A 22,269-nucleotide genomic window follows, 5' to 3' on the forward strand; every position below is an offset into this window, starting at 1 on the left:
GAGAGGCCAGCCTAACCCCCTTTTCTATACCACCAGTGGGATCCTGTACTATTGATACACCCTGAGCTCCAGTGCCCTTCATCCTCAACTCCCCCTGGCTTCCTTTCCCCACAATTCCTTACCTAGATCTTTAGGTCTTGTGGGTTTCTCCATCCACTTACTATCATGAAAAACAACTTTATTCTCCTATCCTTTCTAGCCACTTTCATCTTATCTTTTTATTTTTAAAAAAAGATTTATTACTGTTATTATTATTATTAATAATGGAGAGAGGCAGTGAAGGGGTAGAGGGAGAAGGAGAGAGAGTCACAAACAGACTCTGTGCTAAGTGTGGAGCCCGACTCAGGGCTTGATCTCACAACCCTGAGATCATGACCAAAGCCAAGAGTCAGACACTTAACTGACTGTGCCACCCATTTTGTCTTTAAAAATATATATATTAAATTGCCTAATATTGGATCCAGTTCCGTTCCTTGCTGCTGTGGACTCTGGGCAGCCGGGGTCGGTGAAGGATCTCAAGATGGCTGGGCGAAAACTTGCTCTAAAAGCCATTGACTGGGTAGCTTTTGGGGAGATCATATCCCGAAACCAGAAGGCCATTGCTAACTCCCTGAAATCTTGGAATGAGACACTTACCTCCAAGTTGGCTACTCTCCCTGAGAAACCCCCTGCTATCAACTGGGCTTACTACAAGGCCAATGTGGCGAAGGCTGGCTTGGTAAATGACTTTGAGAAGAAGTTCAATGCCCTGAAGATTCCTGTGCCAGAGGATGAATACACTGTTCAGGTGGACGCTGAAGAAAAAGAAGATGTGAAAAGTTGTGCTGAGTTTTTGTCTCTCTCCAAGGCCAGGATTGTGGAATACGAAAAACAGCTGGAGAAGCTAAGGAACATAATTCCGTTCGATCAGATCACCATCGAGGACCTGAATGAAGCCTTCCCAGAAACCAAATTAGACAAGAAGAAGTATCCCTATTGGTCTCACAAGCCAATCGAAAACTTATAAACTTGAGGTGGGGAAAGAGCTCTGGCCCTCGTATTATAAACGCTGGACATTAAAAATAATGAATATGGAAAAAAATTGCCTAATATTATGCCCATTTTTTCATTGCATTTTTGTTATCCATTTTTTTCCCCTTAAACTCCCATAGTCCAATTTCGATCTTCACAAAAACTTTCTCCGTGACTTTCTGACAACCAGCATCCTTCATTGCCCACCCATCACCAGGTTCTTTGGGTTCTGCCCTTGCAACGTCTCTTTCTTCTTCTTTCCTTGCTCTCAGTTTAATTTAGACTCTGTCCCTCACACCTGGAATATGACATCACCTTCCCATCCACACTCCATTCCTTAGTTTTCTCCCCCTCACAAATCTACTCTGCATTAATTCATTGAATCCATCAACCACTGTTAGTGAGTTGTGCCTGGTACTGTACTAAGTGCTCAGCCTACAGAATGACTTCGTCTCTAGGGGCCTTACCTGGAGGAGGAGCCAGGTAGTGGAAAGGGCGGGGCGGCAGACAGGCCAGCGGTGGCAGATGCGAGGGGACCGCAGTGTGGTCAAAGTGAGCCCTGACAGGGCATTGGGCGGAATGTGCGGGGAAGCCAGAAGAAGGGCTGGGAAAGTCGAGAGAGGTGACTTTTCACATAGTTCGCTTGTGACCTCGTCATTTGAACTTATGTTTAAAAGAGGGAAAAGATGTGTTAAGGGAGAGAAGAGTCAAAAAGGAATGTCAGGCGGACACAGAAATGACTCCCCTGAGCTTACCTCCTTTGCACGACCTGTACTGCAGCAGATAATGTACCACTGGGCACTGACACGGTCTTCTGAAAGTCAGACCGCCTTCTACTTGGCCTCCTTAGCTCCGGGCCTAGAAAACAGGTGGGACATAGAGTAAATGTTCGCTGAGCAATGAAATACGTGAATGAGTATTACAGAATTGATCAGTCTTTTGGCTGTGGCTGGACTTGGAAGTGTACTGACGAAGTGGTCGAGGGGCGCCGGGGGCTCAGTGGTTACATGTCTGCCCTTGGCTCAGGTCAAGATCAGGTCCTGGGATCGAGCCCTGTGGTGGGCTCCCTGCTTGGCGGGAAGCCTTCTTCTCCCTCTCTCACTCCCCTTGCTTGTGTTCTTTCTCTCACAGAGGTCTAATAAATAAATAAATAAATAAATAAAATCTTTTAAAAAAAGGAAAGAGAGAGAAGTAGTAGTAGAAATGAGACCTCTGAAACTTTACCTCAGTCCTTTCTTTCCCCCTTCTCAGGAACCTGCAGTGGCTTCCTCTGTGAGGGTTTCTCAACTCCAGGGCTGTTGACACATTGAACCTGACAAGTCTTTGTTGTGTGGAGCTGCCTGTGTACTAAAGGATGTTTCTAAAATCTTTGGCCACTCCCCACAAGATGCCAGTAGCACCTCCTGATTTGTGACAAGCAAAAAAGTGTGCAGGTGTTGCCAAGTGTCTGTTGAGGGGCGGGGGGAATATAATCGTCCTCAGTTGAGAACCACTAGGTGTGATCTTCAAAGCTATAAATGAATAGTTCTTTTGCATACTTTATAGGAATTAGTACAGTTCTCTGAACAACAATAGCACTTGGAAAATACTGATTTAATTGAAATTCATTTGTAAAATGTATTCAGTTACTCTAAGAAAGACTTAGAGACCATTTTCAAATTCCTCTTCAGAATATTATGTGACATTTTAAAATGTCCCATTTTACAGATGAAGTGTTTAAAGACCATAAGACCAAATGCACTAAAACAAGATTATGTTGATTTAGATTAATTTTGAAAGTTTTTGTGTTAAAATTTTTACAGACACAGTCAACGAGAGAATGAGAAAAGGACCATCGCATCTGTCTCTGCTGATGGCACAGAGATAATGCTAACTGATCCGCTAAATTACACACACTTAGGAATCATTGTCACACTTCCTGATGGAACGCTGTTCGAGGCGAGAGCCGAAGTCGGAATTCTTACAAGAAATATTTTAATAAGAGGATCTGACAACGTGGAGTGGAATAACAAAATTCCAGCATGTCCTGATGGATTTGACACTGGTAATTTTAGCAGCCAGAGTGTGTCAACTTAAATCATTTCCAGGCATTGCAAAAACGGTCCCTGGGAGCAAAATCATCCCCAGTTGAAAACTGCCAGACTAAGCAAAGAAGCCCCAAATGGCAGTGATTTCAAATGAGAAAGATTTATTTCTCATTCATGCTGCATGTGTCCAAAATGCTCACTGTACTGATTCCAAGATCTGGGCTTCTCCAGGCTCCCCCTCGAAAGAGGCCTCCATGATCTCTAGGACAGAAGAAATCATGTGATGGCCAGGGAGTCAAGCAACAGCACTTAATTACTTTGGTCCTGAAGTGGCATGTGTCTCTTCCACTCAACTGTCATTATAAAGAACTGATAACATAGCTCTGCTTAACTTACCACAGTTCTGTGTGTGCCTGTGTGGATGCAGGTAGATAGATAGATACTTTTATGTAATAACTAATACCATTACAATCCAGTATGTTGTCAAATACTAACAAACAGAGCTTAAGTATAGCCTTTCCTTCGATGGGATAAATGAAGCAAGGCTCCCTGGATTCGGTGTCAAATAATTGTGTCAAATAATCTACATTCTGATTCCAGTTCATGAAACCTCATTTCATCCTGTTTAAAATAAGAATATTTCCTGTTCTGTCCACTTACGTCAGTTATAGGAATTAAGTGACAAAATGCATATTCTAGTGCTATGCGAATAGAAGATTGCATTATGTGAATTCCCAAATCTTGGGGCAAAGCTTCAGAGATGATAAGACAAAATACCTTTATCAGTATTCATTCAACCATTCAAATATTTATTTGGTGTCTTTGAAAGATTCTGTAATTGGTGCTTTAGGAAATGCAAAGGGGAACAAGACAAGGTACATCCCTTGCTTGCTATTTAGAGGAGGCAATGATATGAATGCCCATAATTATGTCCCAGGATGAGATTAAAACGATACCTGAATAAAAAGATGTAATTAGGTATGGGAGAAATCCTAAAATGATGAGAGGATTTTTGCCATGGTTTTTCTTTATGTCATCTTAAAAATTATTTTTAAAGGTGAATTTGCTACACAGACATGCTTCCAAGGAAAGTTTGGAGAGGAAATAGGAAGTGACCAGTTTGGAGGCTGCATTATGTTTCATGCTCCCATACCTGGTGCTAACATGGTAACTGGGAGAATAGAATATGTCGAGGTAAGAAGCATTACTGGTACATCACGATGGTTTGCCGAAGGTTATCCATAAATTGAGTAAATGCTGAACACCTGCTATTTGTCACCTGCTGCTTATAATCTGGCAGAGGAGATGGATAAGTGAACACGCAGTTTTGAAACACCCAATTATTCACCCATTTAATCATGCCAAAATTTTGTTTCTCTGTTTTTCTCACACACCGCATCAAATTCATCAATAAGTTCTATCCACACTGCCCAAAAAATGCAAGGACCCGCATCGAATCTCTCTCCACTGCTGCTACCTGATCCCCACCCAAGCCACTGTCCCCTCTGACCTAACTACTGTCATTTTCTCCTAAGTCATCATCTCACATCTACCCTTTCTCTAGCAGAATCTCCACACCACAACCAAATGAACATTTTTAAGTATACATTAGATGTTGTTGCCCTCTGTTTAATGGCTTCTTATTACACCTAAAACAAAAAGCACAAGTCCTTCCCGTAGGACACACACAACCTGTCCCTCAGCCGGTCTTTGACTTTACCTCCTTTGATTCTACCCCTAGCTCATGCCATGCTGGCTACATGGGCCTCTTTATATCCACTGACCATGCCAGGCATATTTCTGTCTCAGGTTCCTTCCCTTTGCTCTTCCTTATGCTTGGAATTCTCCTCTACCAAATGCGTGTGTGGTTCACATTCATTTCACTCGGTGTCTCCTCAAGGGTTCTCTCTTAAGAGAGGCCTTTCCTCACCACCTTTACTGGAAATAACTGCCCAAACCTGTTTTCTTTATTTACTCATAACTCCTGACTTATATCTATTTTCGATCTCTCCCTCTAGAACAAAAATTCAATTAGTTCAGAGATTTTGTCTTTCTGGTTTTCTGCTGATTCTCATGTGGTTAAAACAGTACTTGGCATATAACAGGTTCTCAACTGATTGTTAATTGAACCAACATATAAGTAAATGAATAAATATGCAAGTTATCCCCAAGAGATTAAGAGCTCCTCTGTATCTTACTCATATTCAGTCTATATAATCAGAGTTGAGCCCTTTTTTGTTAATATTTAGTTAGGGGAGGAGGAAGGAAGGAAGATAGGTAGGTAGGAAGGAAGGAAGGAAAGGGGGCAGGGGGAGGGAGTGTAGGAGAGAGAGAGAGATAGTAAAAATCTATAAATCTATTACACTGGGAACACCTATACTACAAATAACATATTGAGGCTGAGAGATTCTACATTTGTATTTTATGAAACTTCCCTTGCTCCTAGAATATGTGACACAGATGTGACATCTGAGATATGGACTGAGTGAGGTTGCCAGGGTCAATCTTTGTATAGGTTATTAATAATAGCTAATTTTAAATTTTTAGATGAAGAATAAAAATAAGTAGGTGCCCTACCATCTTACTTCCTAACCTTCTGGGATCATCACACACACACACGCACATGCACACACTTGTACACATACTCACACACTGAATCCTCTGTATTAAATTACTAGACCGTAGACCTATTGAAAGAAAGCACAGCACAGTGGTTAATAATGGCACCAAATGTAGGATCAGACCACCTTTGATTTGAATGGAGTTTTATAATCATGAACAAGATGCTTGGCCTTTGTGAACTTCAATGTCTTCATCTGTAAAATGAAGTTGATGATCACTGGCTACTTGTAGGACCATGGGGACAGCTGTGGTCATGCATACACAACACAGCACAATATCTGGCACATGGCAAACATTCAAGCAATGTTTCTGATTATTATATAAGAATCAAAGTGAAGGAGAAAAATAAGTATTTGGGAGGTTTTATATTGCTAAACATGCAAGTTTAATAATAGACTGAAGTGAAAAGCAGAAGATCCAAAGGTGGGTTTTGTTCATTCATTTGGTAACAAGTATGGGCTGCTATATATTGAATAAAAGAATGTGGGTTGAAGGTCATTTTCAAATGATGAATGTGAATGCTATGGAAGATATAAATGTATTAATTATTATTATTATTATATTGGAGATTATTTTGAAAAAAGAAGACAGAAGTCAGGCACATTATGAGTCTATGTGTATCACTAAATAACTATGATTTCTGGACTTGACAGATATTCCATGCTGGCCAGGCTTTCCGGTTGGGGCGTTATCCAATACATTGGCACCTGCTTGGAGATTTACAGTTTAACTCTTATGTAAGAGGCTGTGCAATTCACCAGACCTATAACAGAGCCGTCACCATCCATAACACACATCACCTGCTGGTGGAGCGGAATGTTATATATGATATCAAGGGAGGAGCGTTTTTTATAGAAGACGGTATTGAACATGGCAACATCTTGCAGTATAACTTGGCAGTATTTGTGCAGCAAAGTACAAGTCTTCTGAATGATGATGTGACCCCGGCTGCATTTTGGGTAACGAACCCAAACAACACCATACGACACAATGCGGCTGCTGGTGGTACTCACTTTGGCTTTTGGTACCGAATGAATAACCACCCTGATGGGCCATCCTATGACCGAAACATTTGCCAAAAAAGAGTTCCTCTTGGAGAATTCTTTAACAACACTGTTCATTCTCAAGGTTGGTTTGGATTGTGGATATTTGAAGAATATTTCCCCATGGAAACAGGAGCTTGTACTTCTACAGTGCCAGTGCCTGCAATATTTAATTCTCTGACTACTTGGAACTGTGAAAAAGGAGCCGAATGGGTCAATGGAGGTGCCCTTCAGTTCCGTAACTTTGTGATGGTAAATAACTTTGAGGCTGGAATCGAGACCAAGAGGATTCTGGCTCCTTATGTTGGAGGATGGGGTGAAACCAATGGAGCAGTGATTAAAAATGCCAAAATAGTTGGGCATCTTGATGAACTGGGAATGGGGTCAGCATTTTGCACAAGGAAAGGCCTTATTCTCCCATTTAGTGAAGGCTTGACTGTATCATCTGTACAATTTATGAACTTTGACCGTCCCAAGTGTGTAGCTTTGGGAGTGACGTCCATCACTGGAGTGTGTAATGAGAGATGTGGAGGCTGGAGTGCAAAATTTGTTGACATCCAGTATTTTCACACACCAAACAAGGCTGGTTTTCGATGGGAACATGAAGCGGTACTGATTGATGTTGATGGTTCCCTTACAGGTAAATGTTATGTTCTGATTTCTGAAAATATACATTGGAAACATATTTGTGTTAACACAAAGAGTTGAATTGTCAAAGCAGATGCACATGAATCACAGATCTTTCCCAGTACCAAACTTTGTGAGTGATTTGAGGATATAGGTCAACACTAGGCACAGATGAGACATTCTTTGCTGGAAGAGACCCAAATGGTCAAATGCAGCCTCTTAAAATACCGTTTTTTTTCTTGCATTTGCCCTTGGCTCCCTGACTGAAGAGTCCACCACAAAGCCTTTGCATGGGGCCCTCTTGTCCCATGCTGACCTCACCCTTCAAACACCCCCCTGCAAAATGCACCAGGACTTTTAGAGTTTGCTACTAGTGCTATGGGTCACAGTAGCTATATGTTGTAGAGTTTGGGATCCTGTTTTGTTTTGTTTTTTAGTTTTCTTACATGATATAGGAAACATGCTGTTATGTCCATCTCCCAGGTCACAGAGGACACACCGTCATTCCACACAGCTCACTGCTGGACCCTTCTCACTGCACTCAAGAAGCCGAGTGGAGCATTGGGTTCCCGGGGGCTGTCTGTGACACCTCAGTCAGCTTCCACCGTTTGGCATTCAACAAACCTTCTCCGGTATCTCTGCTTGAAAAGGATGTGGTTCTCTCAGACTCTTTTGGTAAGTGGAATATAATATAATAGAAGCTACTGACTTAAATACGGTTTTCTATTTTCATCATCATCTTTTTAAGTTGTCGGTCACTGTTTGGAACATGGGAAAAGTATGTTTGTATCAGTCAGTAACCAGGCAGGAAACAAATAACACGCCCCCAAATGGGCATGTAAAGAGTATTGAGCACAATGTTCTGCTTGCTCAAGAAGCCTCCAGACAATATTACAACAGAGAGTAGGAAAGTTGACATCGTCCTTGGAGCAAGATGATAAGATATACCATCATCCCTGCCAGTGAAGGCAGACCCTTTTGATTATCTCTGATGATTGAAATGGGATGAGGGAGCATTTCTTAGGTAAGTAGCTATACACCAGGTACCAAGGATTGCCGGTTTGCTCATCTGTTTCAGTAAAGATACCGTACTTGGAATACCAGATGAGCTCGATATCATTACCAGACTCAGTTGCATTAATTTGCTGTCATTACTCATGATCTATCTGGCGATTGCACCAGCCAAACAAGGAAGGTAAATGGGGATGGCCCTTTGGTTGAGAGAGGCAGGAGCCCACCAAGAACCCCCTACAACCTCACAGGGAGAGAGTCGGGGGAAGAAGTAGCTCATTTCACATTCCTCCTTGCCTTGCTTCTTCTTCTGCCTCCTTTTGTCCAAACTCATGGAGTATGGCAAACAATGAATCTGTAAGAAAAACGGTAAGTATGCAGCGCCTCTTTTATCATTTATTATGATGTTATCAGTTATTATAGTTAGCTTTAGAACATTCTTACTAGAGTTTCTTCCTCCTATGAATTGAAAGGGACATACACCTACTCTCTGGGTAATGGTTATACTCATTGCCTCGGTGACTTAATGTTATGAACCTGGCAGCCATTTCTTTTCTTCCGATAATCAGATGTCCAGAATGGAGCAACATTACTTAAACTTTTAGAGACTATGGTACAATAAACAGTATTTTAAGAACAGTAGCTGTGAAAGTTTTCTGAAAGGCTAAAACTAAAAGGAGCCAAAACATCAAAAGCAAATGATGTTATTTTATCTGGTGAGGTAGTATGTTAGTATTTCCCACTACTATGTTATAAAATAGTTATTTATGATAAGACTTTTAATCATATCTCCAAATACTTTATGACATACCTGTGAATAGATTGAACATTAGATTTTTATAAAACAGTCTAAGATAATTTTATAGTGTAAGATAATATATCAGAAATGTAGAACCGCCCTGGGTAAATTATTTTAAATATACAGCAAGATAAGAGAGATATATACCTTACTCAATTAATTTTTAAGCAGTAATATTTAAACATTTTAAATATTTTGGAATTTTTTTTGTTGTTATTAGTGGTGGCAGTAGTGGTGATTTAGAGAGAAGTTTTGTGTTTTTATTTTTGATTCGACAAGTCTAATACTTCTAAATTTATGAGATTGTAGCTTTCTTGTAAAGTCTCTCTGGGCCTTTTTGCCAGATCCTTTCAGGAATAAAGATTTTTATTTAATTACTAAACTGAACACCTTGGTGGAAAGATCTATAAATTTATCTTCCTGTCACCCACATAACTCAACACAAGACATTGCAAATAGTAGGAACTCAGTAACTATTGAATTGCAATGGAATTAGTTGTAGTACTCAGACCAAATTACAGAGTAGAGAAAACATCACTCCAGGTACTTTTCTTTTTAGTGTGACATAAAAAATAAAACAGCTCTCATAGTTGAGAATATTTGACTCTTTTTGTATCTGCATTAAAGCCAAATAAAATGATTTAGTACTAAAAATTGAAAACAGAAAAAATAGAACACTTGTTTTCATTTTATATATGTATATTAAATGAATCAAAAATTGAACAAATATACTACAACAGTGGGAAATAAGATTGGACATATAACTTTATATATAACTTTAGATAATTTTATCAAAGTGTCTCATACGTGATCATATGATGTGTATAGCTTTATGTGTATATGTGTGAATATATGTATCTTTATGAATATCTTTGTAAAGTTAGACCAGATGGCAAATTAATTTGAGACACGTACTATTAGTGATATTATAGACCAGATGGTAGATTAATTTCAGACACTTATTCTTAGTAATATTTTTTTAAAATATCAACTTCAGATTTCAGTCCAAGATGCTTAAAATCAACATACTAAAAATGAATGCTTCTGAAAAAATTAAGGAAACACAAATAACTATGAAAAATGACAATAAGTGTTTTTTTTAATGTATTTATCCATTTTAGAGAGAAGGGAAGAGCACGAGAAGGAAGGGACAGAAGAACAGAGGCACCATGCCCAGCAAGCAGGGAGACTGATGTGGGGCTTGATATCATGACCCTGTGATCATGGCCTTAGCCAAAATCAAGAGTTGAATGCTTAACTGAACCACCCAGGCACCTCACAATTAGTTTTACTTACAAAAAGAGAATTATCAAGCAAATTCAGGTTAAAGTATAATTCCATGCATCAGAAAACTTCAGTGGAATTTGGTTCTACCAAATGTAGAGCAAATTCTGGAGGTTTGGGATGATTTTCATGAACTCTTATGTAAGTCAGCTGTTGCTTCATGACAGACTATCCCCAAACTTAAGAGCTTAAACCTACAATCATTGTTTTCACTCTCATGTCTGAGGACTGGATTGGTTGATTTTGGTTCTGCTCAGATAGGATGCTGTGCTTGAAGGTGAGGATCCACTGGGCTTTGCTCCTCCCTCAGTTTCCCGCATGTATTTATTACAGAGCGCAGGCTGAACGGAGAGCCAGCAACCCAGGGCAGGCTCTTTTCATTGCAGTGGTAGAGGTTCAAGATGGCAAGCTTCATCCAGCAAATACTTCTCAGATGTTTAGGACTGTCCCATCACCAACATCAACAGGTTAGGGATGTCTACTCTGCACTCAAGGACAGAAAAAGAAATGAATATTTACTGAGGAATCTAATCTTAGTTCTCGTACCCAGCAGGTCTTTTGGAACTGTATATTTTTAAGGTCTTTGCTCATGGTCTTTTTAAATATAATGTTAATTCACAAGCCTAAGAATTAATAAATTTGTTCCTCCTTGATATTGGAACTTTTTTGCCTTATTCTTCAAAGAAAAAGAATGACAGTTTATTTCATAATCTTTCATCTAGCTTCCTCCCTGTAAATTTGCAAAGGAAGAGTTTGCAAATTTAACATGAAAGTCAATCAAAGATGAAAAGAGAGAGGGGATGGAGGGGAAAAAAATAGAATATGGGCAATTAATCATGTCTTCTTTATATTGTAAGAAATCTTTTCAAATCTTTACCTGAAGTTGTCAGGTACGCTTTCATGAACAAAGCGTTACCAAATCAAGTAGTTTTTTTTTTCCCATAACAAGTAATTTAGGTTGCAAGTTTGTCATTCACAAACCTTAGGGTGTCATGACCAGTGTTCGTGGTAAGTCTGATGGTAGCCTAGATTCTTAAGAGCTTCAAATTAAAACTTTCTATTAGTACTTGTCATGCAGGTTTTGATAAACTCAACAAATGCCAGCGAATCTAATAAAGAATTAGAACTTATATTTGCATACCCTATAAATCAAGCATCCTGAATTAATTAACACTCTTAAAAGAATAACAATCTTGTTTTAGATCAATGATATTTAAAGAATTGTGTTAATATATTTAAGCACTTCTGTCATAGCAGTCACTAATCATCATGTTTGAATTTTATCTTCCCCAAGGAATAAAGACTTCATCTCAATTCAGAATTCCAAATGAGAAGGCACTTTATGTTTCAGTTAAGTGTAATATGAAACATTGGAACCTTCAGTTAACAAAGACATTTAGAACATAGTAAATGAAATGCTATTCTGACCTCTTCAGACACTTCCAAAGACTAGGCTAATTTTTCCCATTTGCACTTGTTTGTAAAAAAAAAAAAAAAAAGTAATTTTCTAGAGGTGGAGATCACTGTTATTTGTTTGTTTTATATTCTGCTACAGGCACAAGCATTGTTCCCTTTCAGAAGAAACGACTGACTCATATGTCTGGATGGATGGCTCTAATTCCAAATGCAAAGCACATTAATTGGTATTTTAAAGATGTAGATCACATAACGAATATATCCTATACATCAACATTCTATGGATTTAAGGTAAACAAAGAGCTATAAAATTCATCTTCTAATAATGATGACTGTATATTATGCGAATGCAGCCTACTTCCTATCCTTAGACCAGTTGTTAGGCCCAGAATGTGCTTGCCTCACATGCTGACCTGTCGAAGTCCTCACACACTTCATGACCTACCCTAAATCGAAGAAGCAAGCTAAAAAAAGGAACTTTGTGAGGAATCAGATGTAAGCCATATCTTTGCCATATTCCCCCAAATACTAAGCTTGGGTCCTCTTATTATTACCATGAAAGTAACTAACATTTATTGAGTGCTTATGATATTCCAGGTACCAGTTAAGGACTTTAGAATTTGTATTTTAAAATATACCAAATATAGACAATGACAGGCCAATTCCTGTCATAGGTGTGCCCACCACCGAGCTCTATCTGGATCACTCTATAAATGATCATTCTGTAAATGTTTCTGTGAAACATTCTTTGAATTTTTACTTTTGATTTTTTTTTAGAAAAATAAACATTTTTGATGAAATGAAAGCCCCCTCTATGGCCCCCTCTATCGCATTCCCCACTCTCCACCTCCAGTGGTCACCAATGAACTGGGTGTTTTCATCTCCATTTGTGTTCTTCTACTTACACTGCATATGTACAGCCAAGAACAAGACCTAGCATTGTTTTAAATCTTTTCAAATACTACAGAAATAAAACATTCTCCAAATACGCGTGGTGTGTGTGTACAGAAAGCAATTTTCATTGCCTTCAGATAGAGTTAGCATTTTTGTCATAGGCATATAAAATGTTGCTAAACAAAATATGAAAGTAGGATGACAAACTAACACCAAAACTTAAGTCTAAATATAAGGGCTAATTATATGTCATCAAAATTAATGTATGTTATGCAGGATATTGACATATAAAATCATATTTGGGGGCAAACACTTCTAGGAAGAAGATTATGTAATCGTATCTCATAACTTCACTCAAAATCCTGATATGTTTAAAGTTATTGACATGAGGAATGGCTCTTCAAATCCGCTGAGTTGGAATACTAGCAAGAATGGAGACTGGCACCTTGAAGCAAACACAAGTACTCTATATTACTTGGGTATGTATTCATTAGGCAAAAGTGATTATTTTATCCAATGCTTTGTCTAAAGGAAGAGAAAAATTGCTTAATGGGCAAATATGTTATAGAGTGTCCTCTGTATAGTATGATTCAAGAAATGTTTGCTGAGTGAAAGGATTGGAGATTAAATTTATGTTGAAAAAGACCTTGAGTTGAATAAAGAGCTTACATTTTATGTTTGGAGATAATGCCAACCTGGTTACAAATGGCCCTAACATTTATTTCACAAAATTAGAGGAAATGAGTACAAAGGAAGCTGTCAAATATTTTGTTTCATGTTTTAGCATTTTCTTATTTGGCGGAACTAAAAAATATTCAAGAATAAATTTTGAGTTCCAAAATATTTTTTTTTGTCAGGACATTTTGTGTGCTTCCCAGTACGACATGTGCTTTTCATCAGAATTTTTTCATACATATCCCATACATTTGAACCTCTACCAAGTTATCTTCTAAAGAATATTTTCAAATTGCCATGATTTTGTCTACATTTCATCATCATATTAATTTAAATGGTTTCACTTTCAGTGTCAGGACGAAATGACGTTCAGCAGAGCCAGCCCATTTCTGGGACCCTGGATCCTGATGTGAAAGATGTGGTTATTAATTTCCAAGCTTACTGCTGCATTCTCCAGGACTGCTTTCCTGTACACCCCCTATCAAGAAAACCAGTTCCCAGGAAGCGACCAGCCACATATAAGTATATAGGCCTTTTGTTTGTTAATACCTTCCATGGCACTTGACAGAATTCTTTTCACATGTCACTCTTGGGTGAGAAAATAATGTCCTCATCCTGAACGATGCCTTGTAAGTCACAAGTCGCTTTCACACTCAGTACTTCACATGGGCCTTATAGCCACCCTGATGAGAAAATGGAAAAAAATCTCACAAAAGGTTTTGTGTGAATGTTACTGGTAATCTTAGTAACTTGCAGAATATTGGATATGGACTATTAGACCAACCCTCTTATGATAAGGTGAGAAAGCTGAAGTCAGTGACCTTTAGTGAATTATCCAAGATCACAGAACTTCTTGGTGACACCTCCGGAATAGCAAGAGAAATGAAATCTCATTAATCCAATCCTTTCTTAGTAGGTAGTGTCTTTTTGTCTACAATAACTGTCAGGGCCAAATCTCATAATACCGCTTATTTAATTTTGTTTAGAATGTGTGATCCCCTAATATCTGTTAATTCTTACAGCTAAAAATGATTTTTCTATCTTTGAAACTTACATAACCCCTTATCTTTATTTTTCATGTGGAACATCACTTGCTATCTTGTGTTATAGTAACCATCAGACATCATGGAACGAGCATGTGAGAGTTGGTACTAGTCTTTTAAGGCCGTTAAAAGTATGATCCTGATCTGATGTATATTTGTATCTGTTAGGGACAGATGGTAATCATAAAAATAGCAATTGTGTTGAAAAAAGCTAACATTTCGTGGGCACATAATAACCCGCTTCTATGCATCAAATACAACTCAAGTGTTTTTTATTACTTGAATTACATTCCAAAATATACAGATACAGCAGTAACTATTGTACATAAGAATAATAATTGAGGGGCGCCTGGGTGGCTCACTGGATTAAAGCCTCTGTCTTCGGCTCAGGTCATGATCCCAGGGTCCTGGGATCGAGCCCCACATCGGGCTCTCTGCTCAGCGGGGAGCCTGCTTTCTCCTCTCTCTGCCTGCCTCTCTGCCTACTTGTAATCTCCGTCTGTCAAATAAATAAATAAAATCTTTAAAAAAAAAAAAGAATAATAATTGAATTTTTTGATATATTAATTTGGTCATTAAAAAATATTTAAGCACCTGCTATGGCCCAGGCACTGTGCTGAGCACTGGAGGGTCAATTGTAAACAACACAGATGTGGTCCTGGCCCTCATCCCACTCCCATTCTAACCAAAGAGATAGACACCAACACAAGCAAGCAAGGAAACAAAAGAGTAAATGAAAAAAAGCACACGAGTGTGAGTTGTGATAAAGGTTATAAGGGGAATGGACAGGCAGCTGGGAGAGAGGAGTATGGGAGGGACCTCCTTTTGGTACAGTGATGAGGGATAGTCTCTCATAGGAGGGGACATTCCAGCTGATACCCAGAGGGTGAGGAAGAGCTGGCCATGTGAAGGGTGGGGGAGTGCGAGGCACAGAAAGCATCCTGGGCAGAGGCCCTGCTGTGGGAAAGAGTGTGGCATATCTAAGGACAGAGAAAACAGCGTGGCTGGACCCCTGTGAGCAGAGGAGAGTGACCTGGAAATGGTGTTGGAAACAAGTGGAAATCAGACCAGTCAGGTCGTGCAGGCAGTTAGTCTTAAGAAATAGAAAAAGCTTTTAAATGATTTTCATCTGAGAAGCAATGTACTCCAAATTACATTTTGGAAAGATCACTTTTGCTCCTCTGTCAGTATTACAGAGGGCTGGTGGAGAGAGGAGGGAGGCTCCTGAAAAGACTTTATTTTATTTTTTTTCATGAAAAGATTTAGAGAGACATGCCATCAGGGTTATTGGCCAAAAGTCCTTATATAGTCTAAGGTAGATAAAATTATTGAAAATTTAATTAATATTTATTATGTACTCACATGGTAGATTTAGATTGGTCTAGACCAGGATGTGATAGAGGAATATGTTGGTATGCTAAATGTGTATGTCTTAACATATAGCTTCCCCCCAGCCCTGACAGTATGAGTTCTGCTCACTAGAAATAGCTATAACTGGATTTATTAAATTATATTATGCAGATAGCTATCAGTGAAAATAAACAGAATCTTGATCCAGGATGGGTACCTCAAGATTAGGATACAAAGCCCTAATATGCAACACACATATGGTTTGTTTAAGAGGTGTTAGGCTCTATGGATCATAACCGTGGGCAGTAAGAAGAACAATATATAACATGCATATGCTGTTGGGGATAAGAATGAAAGGCTATTAATCTTGAGAAAAACTAGATAAAATCAATGATGGAATCATACAATGCTGGTCAGATTTTTTAGTTAGAAAGATAACAATTGTTAAACATAACCTTCTCGGAAATTGCTTCCTGAAAAATAATGTTTTATTGTTAATTCTAAATTAACTGCTAATCTTTCTTTTAAACCTAGTAAAACAAATTTTTATAATGAATTTTAACATGTTTCTTAGTTATAAAACTTAATAATTCAAATGTATAATGTAAGTACACTTCAACCAAACTATATATTGACTGTTTTGTAGAATTCCAGAATTCGTATCATGGAATTTTTAAATTTCTTACTAGTTCTGGAAACAACCTCTGATTGTAAATGTTTTCCAGTGGGAAAATGTCATCAACTTTATAATCATATTCTTTGCAACAATTTGCATTGGGGTGGTTTCTGGAAGGTATAATGATGAAAAGTGGAGACTGCTTCTCCTCCAAAGCACTTTTTCTATCTGTTTCAGACGAGCATAACCTTCACTCTGGTCGCAGACATGACATCCCTGATCCCAGCCCAGGGCATTAACCTCATTGACGCATCCTTACCAGTTCAGAGACTACCCTTCTAGCCTTCCCTTCACAAAATCGAACAATCCTATCCTCTCACTGCCTGCCCCCATGCAGTAGCGCCATATGTAAGGATCTTTAAAGGACAAGGGATGAATTTCTTTTCACTTTCTACCATGTGAAATCTTTTTTTTTTTTCTTTCAAGATTTGTTTATTTGAGAGATAGAGTGAGAGAGAGAGCAAGCCAGGAGAAGGGCAAAGAGAGGGAGTGAGGGAATCTCAAGTAGATTCCCCACGAGGCAAAGGGCCTAAAGTGGGGCTTAGTCTCTCCCTGAGATCATCTCCTGAGCCAAAATCAAGAGTGTGATGCTTAATCCATTGAGCCACCAGGCACCCTTCTACCATGTGAAATCTTATAAGGATATTAAATAATTTACATTTTAGCTAAAATCTGGGTATCACAATGAGGATTTAATGGGAGAAAAGGTGATTCGGACTGTAGATGAAAAGGAAGTTTTCTTTAATGGAGAAAAAAAAAAAGCTGTACGTATAGTCATATGTGTTGTGTATTCTACCAATTGTACTTATTAGCTTGCCTGCTTACTGAAATTGTAAATTCTCTAATTTGCGTTCTATCATCCCAAAACATGTAGTATAAGGAGATGGTCGTTAAGTACGTAAAGGTAATCCTTAGTGGAACTATTTCTCTTCTCTTTTCAGCTTATGGTCCAATGATTCTTTCTGGCAATCATCTCGAGAAAATAATTATACTATACCTCACCCAGGAGCAAATGTGGTTATTCCTGAAGGTAAGTACATAAACATAGACAAAACGCCTGTGTTTGTGACATTAGGACAGATAGCACAGCGTTAGAATTGCACCTCTATGCCACACCCCTTGAGAGAGCAAATGTGAAGAGATGGGTTCTAGTAGTGTGTTGTGCATACCAGACCTAGCCTTCTGGGTTTTACGTGAATTTATTTATTTTTTATTTTTTATTTTTTTTTCCTAAAAATTTGATTTATTTACTTGAGAGAGAGAGAGAGCGAGAGAGCCTGAGGGGGGGAGAAGGTCAGAGGGAGAAGCTGACTCCCTGCTCAGCAGGGAGCCCCATGTGGGACTCAATCCTGGGACTCCAGGATCATGACCTGAGCTGAGGGCAGTCACTTAACCAACTGAGCCACCCAGGCACCCCTGGGTTTTATGTGGATTTAAACGTGAATATTAAGGATAATAGATTTTCTGGAAGAGTCAAGAATAAGTCATTGTGTGGAAAAAGGGTTATAAACTTTGAAACCAAGACTCACTGGTAAGGGTGTCAGTGTTTTTATCTATAAGCTATATATTTTTTTCTTTTTAATTTTTTATTTTTTATAAACATATTATATATTTTTATCCCCCGGGGTATGGGTCTGTGAATCGCCAGGTTTACACCCTTCACAGCACTCACCATAGCACATACCCTCCCCAATGTCCATAACCCCACCCCCCTTCTCCCAGCCCCCCTCCCCCCAGCAACCCTCAGTTTGTTTTGTGAGATTAAGAGTCACTTATGGTTTGTCTCCCTCCCAATCCCACCTTGTTTCATTTATCTATAAGCTATATTACGAATTATATTTCTTATATTATATTGTTTTTTATTTCTTATATTATATTGTTTTATAGGAACATGGGTTGTAGCAGACACAGATATTCCACCAATGGAAAGTCTCGTTATTTGGGGAGTTCTGGAACTGGAAGATAAACATAACACGGGAGCTGCAGAGTCTTCTTACCGAAAAATTGTTCTGAATGCTACCTACATATCACTTCAGGTAAGAGGGAGGGTCTTACGGTCTATACCTTTATTAGTCAAATTCTAAGATGTTGGCTATTTCCTGAAAAAAATTACAAGAAAGCATATTCAGGGGCGCCTGGGTGGCTCAGTGGGTTAAGCCTCTGCCTTCGGCTCAGGTCACAATCTCAGAGTCCTGGAATCGAGTCCTGCATCAGGCTCTCTGCTCAGCAAGGAGCCTGCTTCCCTCTCTCTCTGCCCGTGTCTCTGCCTACTTGTGATCTCTCTCTGTCAAATAAATAAATAAAATCTTTAAAAAAAAAAACAAAAACGAAAGCATATTCAATTGATATGAATAAAAACCCAATTGACTCTAACCTATGAGACGCAAGCCTCATTAAGTCCAACATATTTCCACTCTCCTTTCAACTGGTGGCTACATATTCCTTAGGGAGTAATCATGCTACTTCTTACTGTGAAGTTTGCCCATTTTTAATCATATGTAGAATATTTGTATTACTATTAGGTAAACCTAAACCCACAACTTGGTCTCACTACTAGAGAATCCCCAGGAGTTCTGGAAACAAGCTATGAAGTGCTGTTAAAAGTAAAAGTGTTTAGGGGTGTCTGGATGGTTCAGTCAGTTAAGGGTCTACCTTCTGCTCAGGTCATGATTCCAGGATCCTGGAATTGGGCTCCTGGCTCATCGGGGAGTCTGCTTTTCCCTCTTCCTTTGCCCCTCCCCCAGCTCATTCTCACTCTTGTTGCTCTCTATCTCAAATTTTTTTAAAAAGTAGAAGTGGGCATCTGGGTGGCTCAGTTGGTTAAGCAACTGCCTTTGGCTCAGGTCATGATCCTGGAGTCCTGGGATTGAGTCCCACATTGGCTTCCTTGCTCAGCAGAAGTCTGCTTCTCCCTCTGACCCTCTCCCCTTCTCGTGCTCTCTCTCTCACTCTGTCTCTCTCATAAATAAATACAATCTTTTTTTTTAAGTGTGTAGTAGCTTTTCTTTGATAAAAATAGGGCCTTAATGGGACACCTGAGTGGCTCAGTGGGTTAAGCCTCTGCCTTCGTGATCAGGTCGTGATCTCAGGGTCTTGGGATCAAGCCCTAGAGTTGGACTCTCTGCTCAGCAGGGAGCCTGCTTCCCTCTCTCTCTCTCTGCCTGCTGTTCTGCCTACTTGTGATCTCTGTCTCTCTGCCCAATAAATAAAATCTTAATAAAAAAATAGGGCTTTACTGCTTTAAAAATATGCAATATCTTGGTATTTAGATGCATGAGCTTTGAGGTAAATTAAAGTGTCAACTGAGTCCTTAAGCCTCACTGTCAGTTGGGAATTTGGGTAAGATATTTAACCACTTTGAGCACCAATTTTCCCGCCTATCAAACGAGAATAATAATAGCAATTCATGGGTTTAATATAAAGGTCAAATGATATAATCGACATAAAGCCTTACACATTATGGCTGGCATGGAATCAGTAAGCATTTAGTAATAGCTGTTATTATTAACAATGAGGGACCCTACTTGGCCATAGCATGGATGTAAGTGTGAAGAGTGTATTCCGTATATGTCACATGGTGCAAAAGAAAACATGATCTGTCCAAATGGTACGAGTTTTGGTGTAAGCAGGTCTCAGTTTTAGGTACTGCACTGACCATAAGTACCTACTGAAACTGACCTTGGAAAAGTCATTTAAACTGCCCATCCCAAAGTGACAGAGTTAAATCAAGGTCACTTTCACATAGATTACTGTTCTTCGTAAAACAGATTTCATTTGTTTTCACTAGAGGCTGCCAGTATCTTCCTAATTCCTTTTTTTGCGGGTGAAATTCTTTTCTGCTCAATTTTTAAGTATTAACAATTTTCTGCTTCACTGCAGGGAGGTAGATTGATTGCTGGCTGGGAAGATAACCCTTTTAAAGGAGAATTACAGATTGTTCTTAGAGGAAATCATTCTACTCCAGAGTGGACTCTTCCAGAAGGACCAAATCAAGGATCAAAGGTCTTAGGTATGTATTTCCAGATACTAAAAGTATCATATCAGTCTTGAAATCTATTTTAAAACATAGAGCACTAAAATACTTATCAGTTCAAGATCAGTTCAAGGTGTTATAATATCAGAAACTTTTATAGACATTTATTTACACTAAAGGGTTATAAAAATAAATTTAAAATTTTTAATTAAAACATCTTACCCTAAAATAGGTATAGTTGTGTGTATTTGAAACTAAAATGCAATCCATTGCAAAACTAACATAAATCTCTCAATTTGTGTATTATTTCTCCAATCTGGTTTTCTTTATAATTTTCCCTTTATATAAACAAGCATACTTCTTCATATTTTGGTGTCCTTTTCCTTAAAAGCTAACTTTTCTGTACATTATTCCACTTACAGTTTTAATAATCTGTGAACCAACTGTCTCTACTATGAGTTATCTAATTGTAACTGAGGCTAAACTTTATATTTTCCAGTCGGATTTGTATGGCTGCCCATATTCCTATCAAAGCCTGGAAAGTAAAGGAACTGAGAGCATTTATTTGCTCCTAAGTAGTAACCACATTCATTAACACTGATGGATATTTATTAGAAAGATACATACAAGCATGTGCTGCCATTGCTTTCCCACAGAGTCCCTAAAACAGTGACAGTCAGGAAAGAGGAACATAAAAATAACATCAGATTGAATCAGTCAGCTCCCCACTGGTAAATGTCCCAAGACAGACAAATTCAGTCTTGAAAAATATTTGCTTTTGTGAGCTTATTTTTTTTGTTTGTTTCAAAGGTAGCATTTCAAACAACACAAACAATATCAAGGAAAACTATTAAGAAAAAATATATGTCTTTCCGATTCTACCCCATCATGAGGAAACTAGTATTAATAGTTAGTAGTTTTTACATGTCGAACTAAAGATACTAAGTTTTCTTACTCAGTTAATGTATTATGGATATCTTTCCAGATCAACATTTATAGATAACCATCTTCCTTTTTAAAGTATATAACCCTACTATATTAGTATAATTTATTCCATCATCCTCTTATTGATGTACACTAGAATTTTTCCATTATGTTCAAATATTACCAAAGTAGGCATCCTTATTCACCATATCCTTGGGCACGGGCTTTAATTCTATTGACCAGATTCCTAGAAGTGGGTCAGAGGGTCAAAGTCTTCTTGTATAGCCCTGAGCAAAAAATCCAAATTCATTCCATTCCTTCTAAAATGTCCAATCACTTATTAAAATATATCAATGTACTGTTTCATTTTATACTAGCACCTCACTCAGTACTATGTGGTAAATAAATAGAAGTTTTTCTCCTTCAGGGGTATTTGGCGAGCTGGATCTTCATGGAATTCCACGTTCAATCTATAAAACTAAGCTCTCAGAAACTGCAGAGGCAGGATCCAAAATCCTCTCTCTAAAGGATGCTGTGGATTGGCAGGTACAGGAAATAGTATGTGGTGGGAACTGAAAACACATAGTGGGTCAACTTAAAAAGGTTTCTTACTTTCACGGACATTTACTTTCTTGTAGGATTAATCAACTGAAAAATGTATATTTTGTATTAGCTTATACTCTAAAGCTTACCTCAGAGCAGGTGTTTAAAAATTGGGATCTTTAAAGGGCCTTCAGAATATATAAAGATATTATTTATATATTAGTTATGAAAGGAAAATATGAAAGTTTTTGAGTAAGAAAAGTTTTTTATGTCTGTCTTTCCCACATTTCAGGAATACCAAGAAATAGTTAATACATAAAAAGAAAAAGTCTGGGGAAATTTTTAAGTCTT

General features: G+C 38.4%; 2 protein-coding genes across 2 annotated transcripts in view; both read left to right on the forward strand.

The window, feature by feature from the left end:
• PKHD1L1 (PKHD1 like 1) overlaps window positions 1-22,269 on the forward strand; it is a 156,462-nt gene that overhangs the window by 85,447 nt on the left and 48,746 nt on the right. The window contains exons 47-57 of the mRNA XM_032315885.1: window positions 2,814-3,055; window positions 4,096-4,232; window positions 6,314-7,343; window positions 7,814-8,005; window positions 11,980-12,131; window positions 13,054-13,213; window positions 13,760-13,931; window positions 17,420-17,508; window positions 18,366-18,514; window positions 20,358-20,487; window positions 21,803-21,921. Coding sequence (XP_032171776.1) covers window positions 2,814-3,055; window positions 4,096-4,232; window positions 6,314-7,343; window positions 7,814-8,005; window positions 11,980-12,131; window positions 13,054-13,213; window positions 13,760-13,931; window positions 17,420-17,508; window positions 18,366-18,514; window positions 20,358-20,487; window positions 21,803-21,921 — 2,572 coding nt within the window. The remainder of the gene's footprint in view (window positions 1-2,813; window positions 3,056-4,095; window positions 4,233-6,313; window positions 7,344-7,813; window positions 8,006-11,979; window positions 12,132-13,053; window positions 13,214-13,759; window positions 13,932-17,419; window positions 17,509-18,365; window positions 18,515-20,357; window positions 20,488-21,802; window positions 21,922-22,269) is intronic.
• On the forward strand, window positions 464-1,062 carry LOC116574900 (ATP synthase subunit d, mitochondrial-like). Its single transcript, XM_032315890.1, has one exon. The coding sequence runs from the start codon at window positions 521-523 to the stop codon at window positions 1,004-1,006; it is 486 nt and encodes a 161-aa protein (XP_032171781.1). The 5' UTR covers window positions 464-520; the 3' UTR covers window positions 1,007-1,062.

Source organism: Mustela erminea, chromosome 16, assembly GCF_009829155.1.
Source record: "Mustela erminea isolate mMusErm1 chromosome 16, mMusErm1.Pri, whole genome shotgun sequence".
In the NCBI taxonomy this organism is placed as follows: Eukaryota; Metazoa; Chordata; class Mammalia; order Carnivora; family Mustelidae; genus Mustela; species Mustela erminea.

Coding starts and splice junctions, on each gene's coding strand:
- LOC116574900 (XM_032315890.1), top strand. CDS start 521: ATGGCTGGGCGAAAACTTGCTCTAAAAGCCATTGACTGGGTAGCTTTT.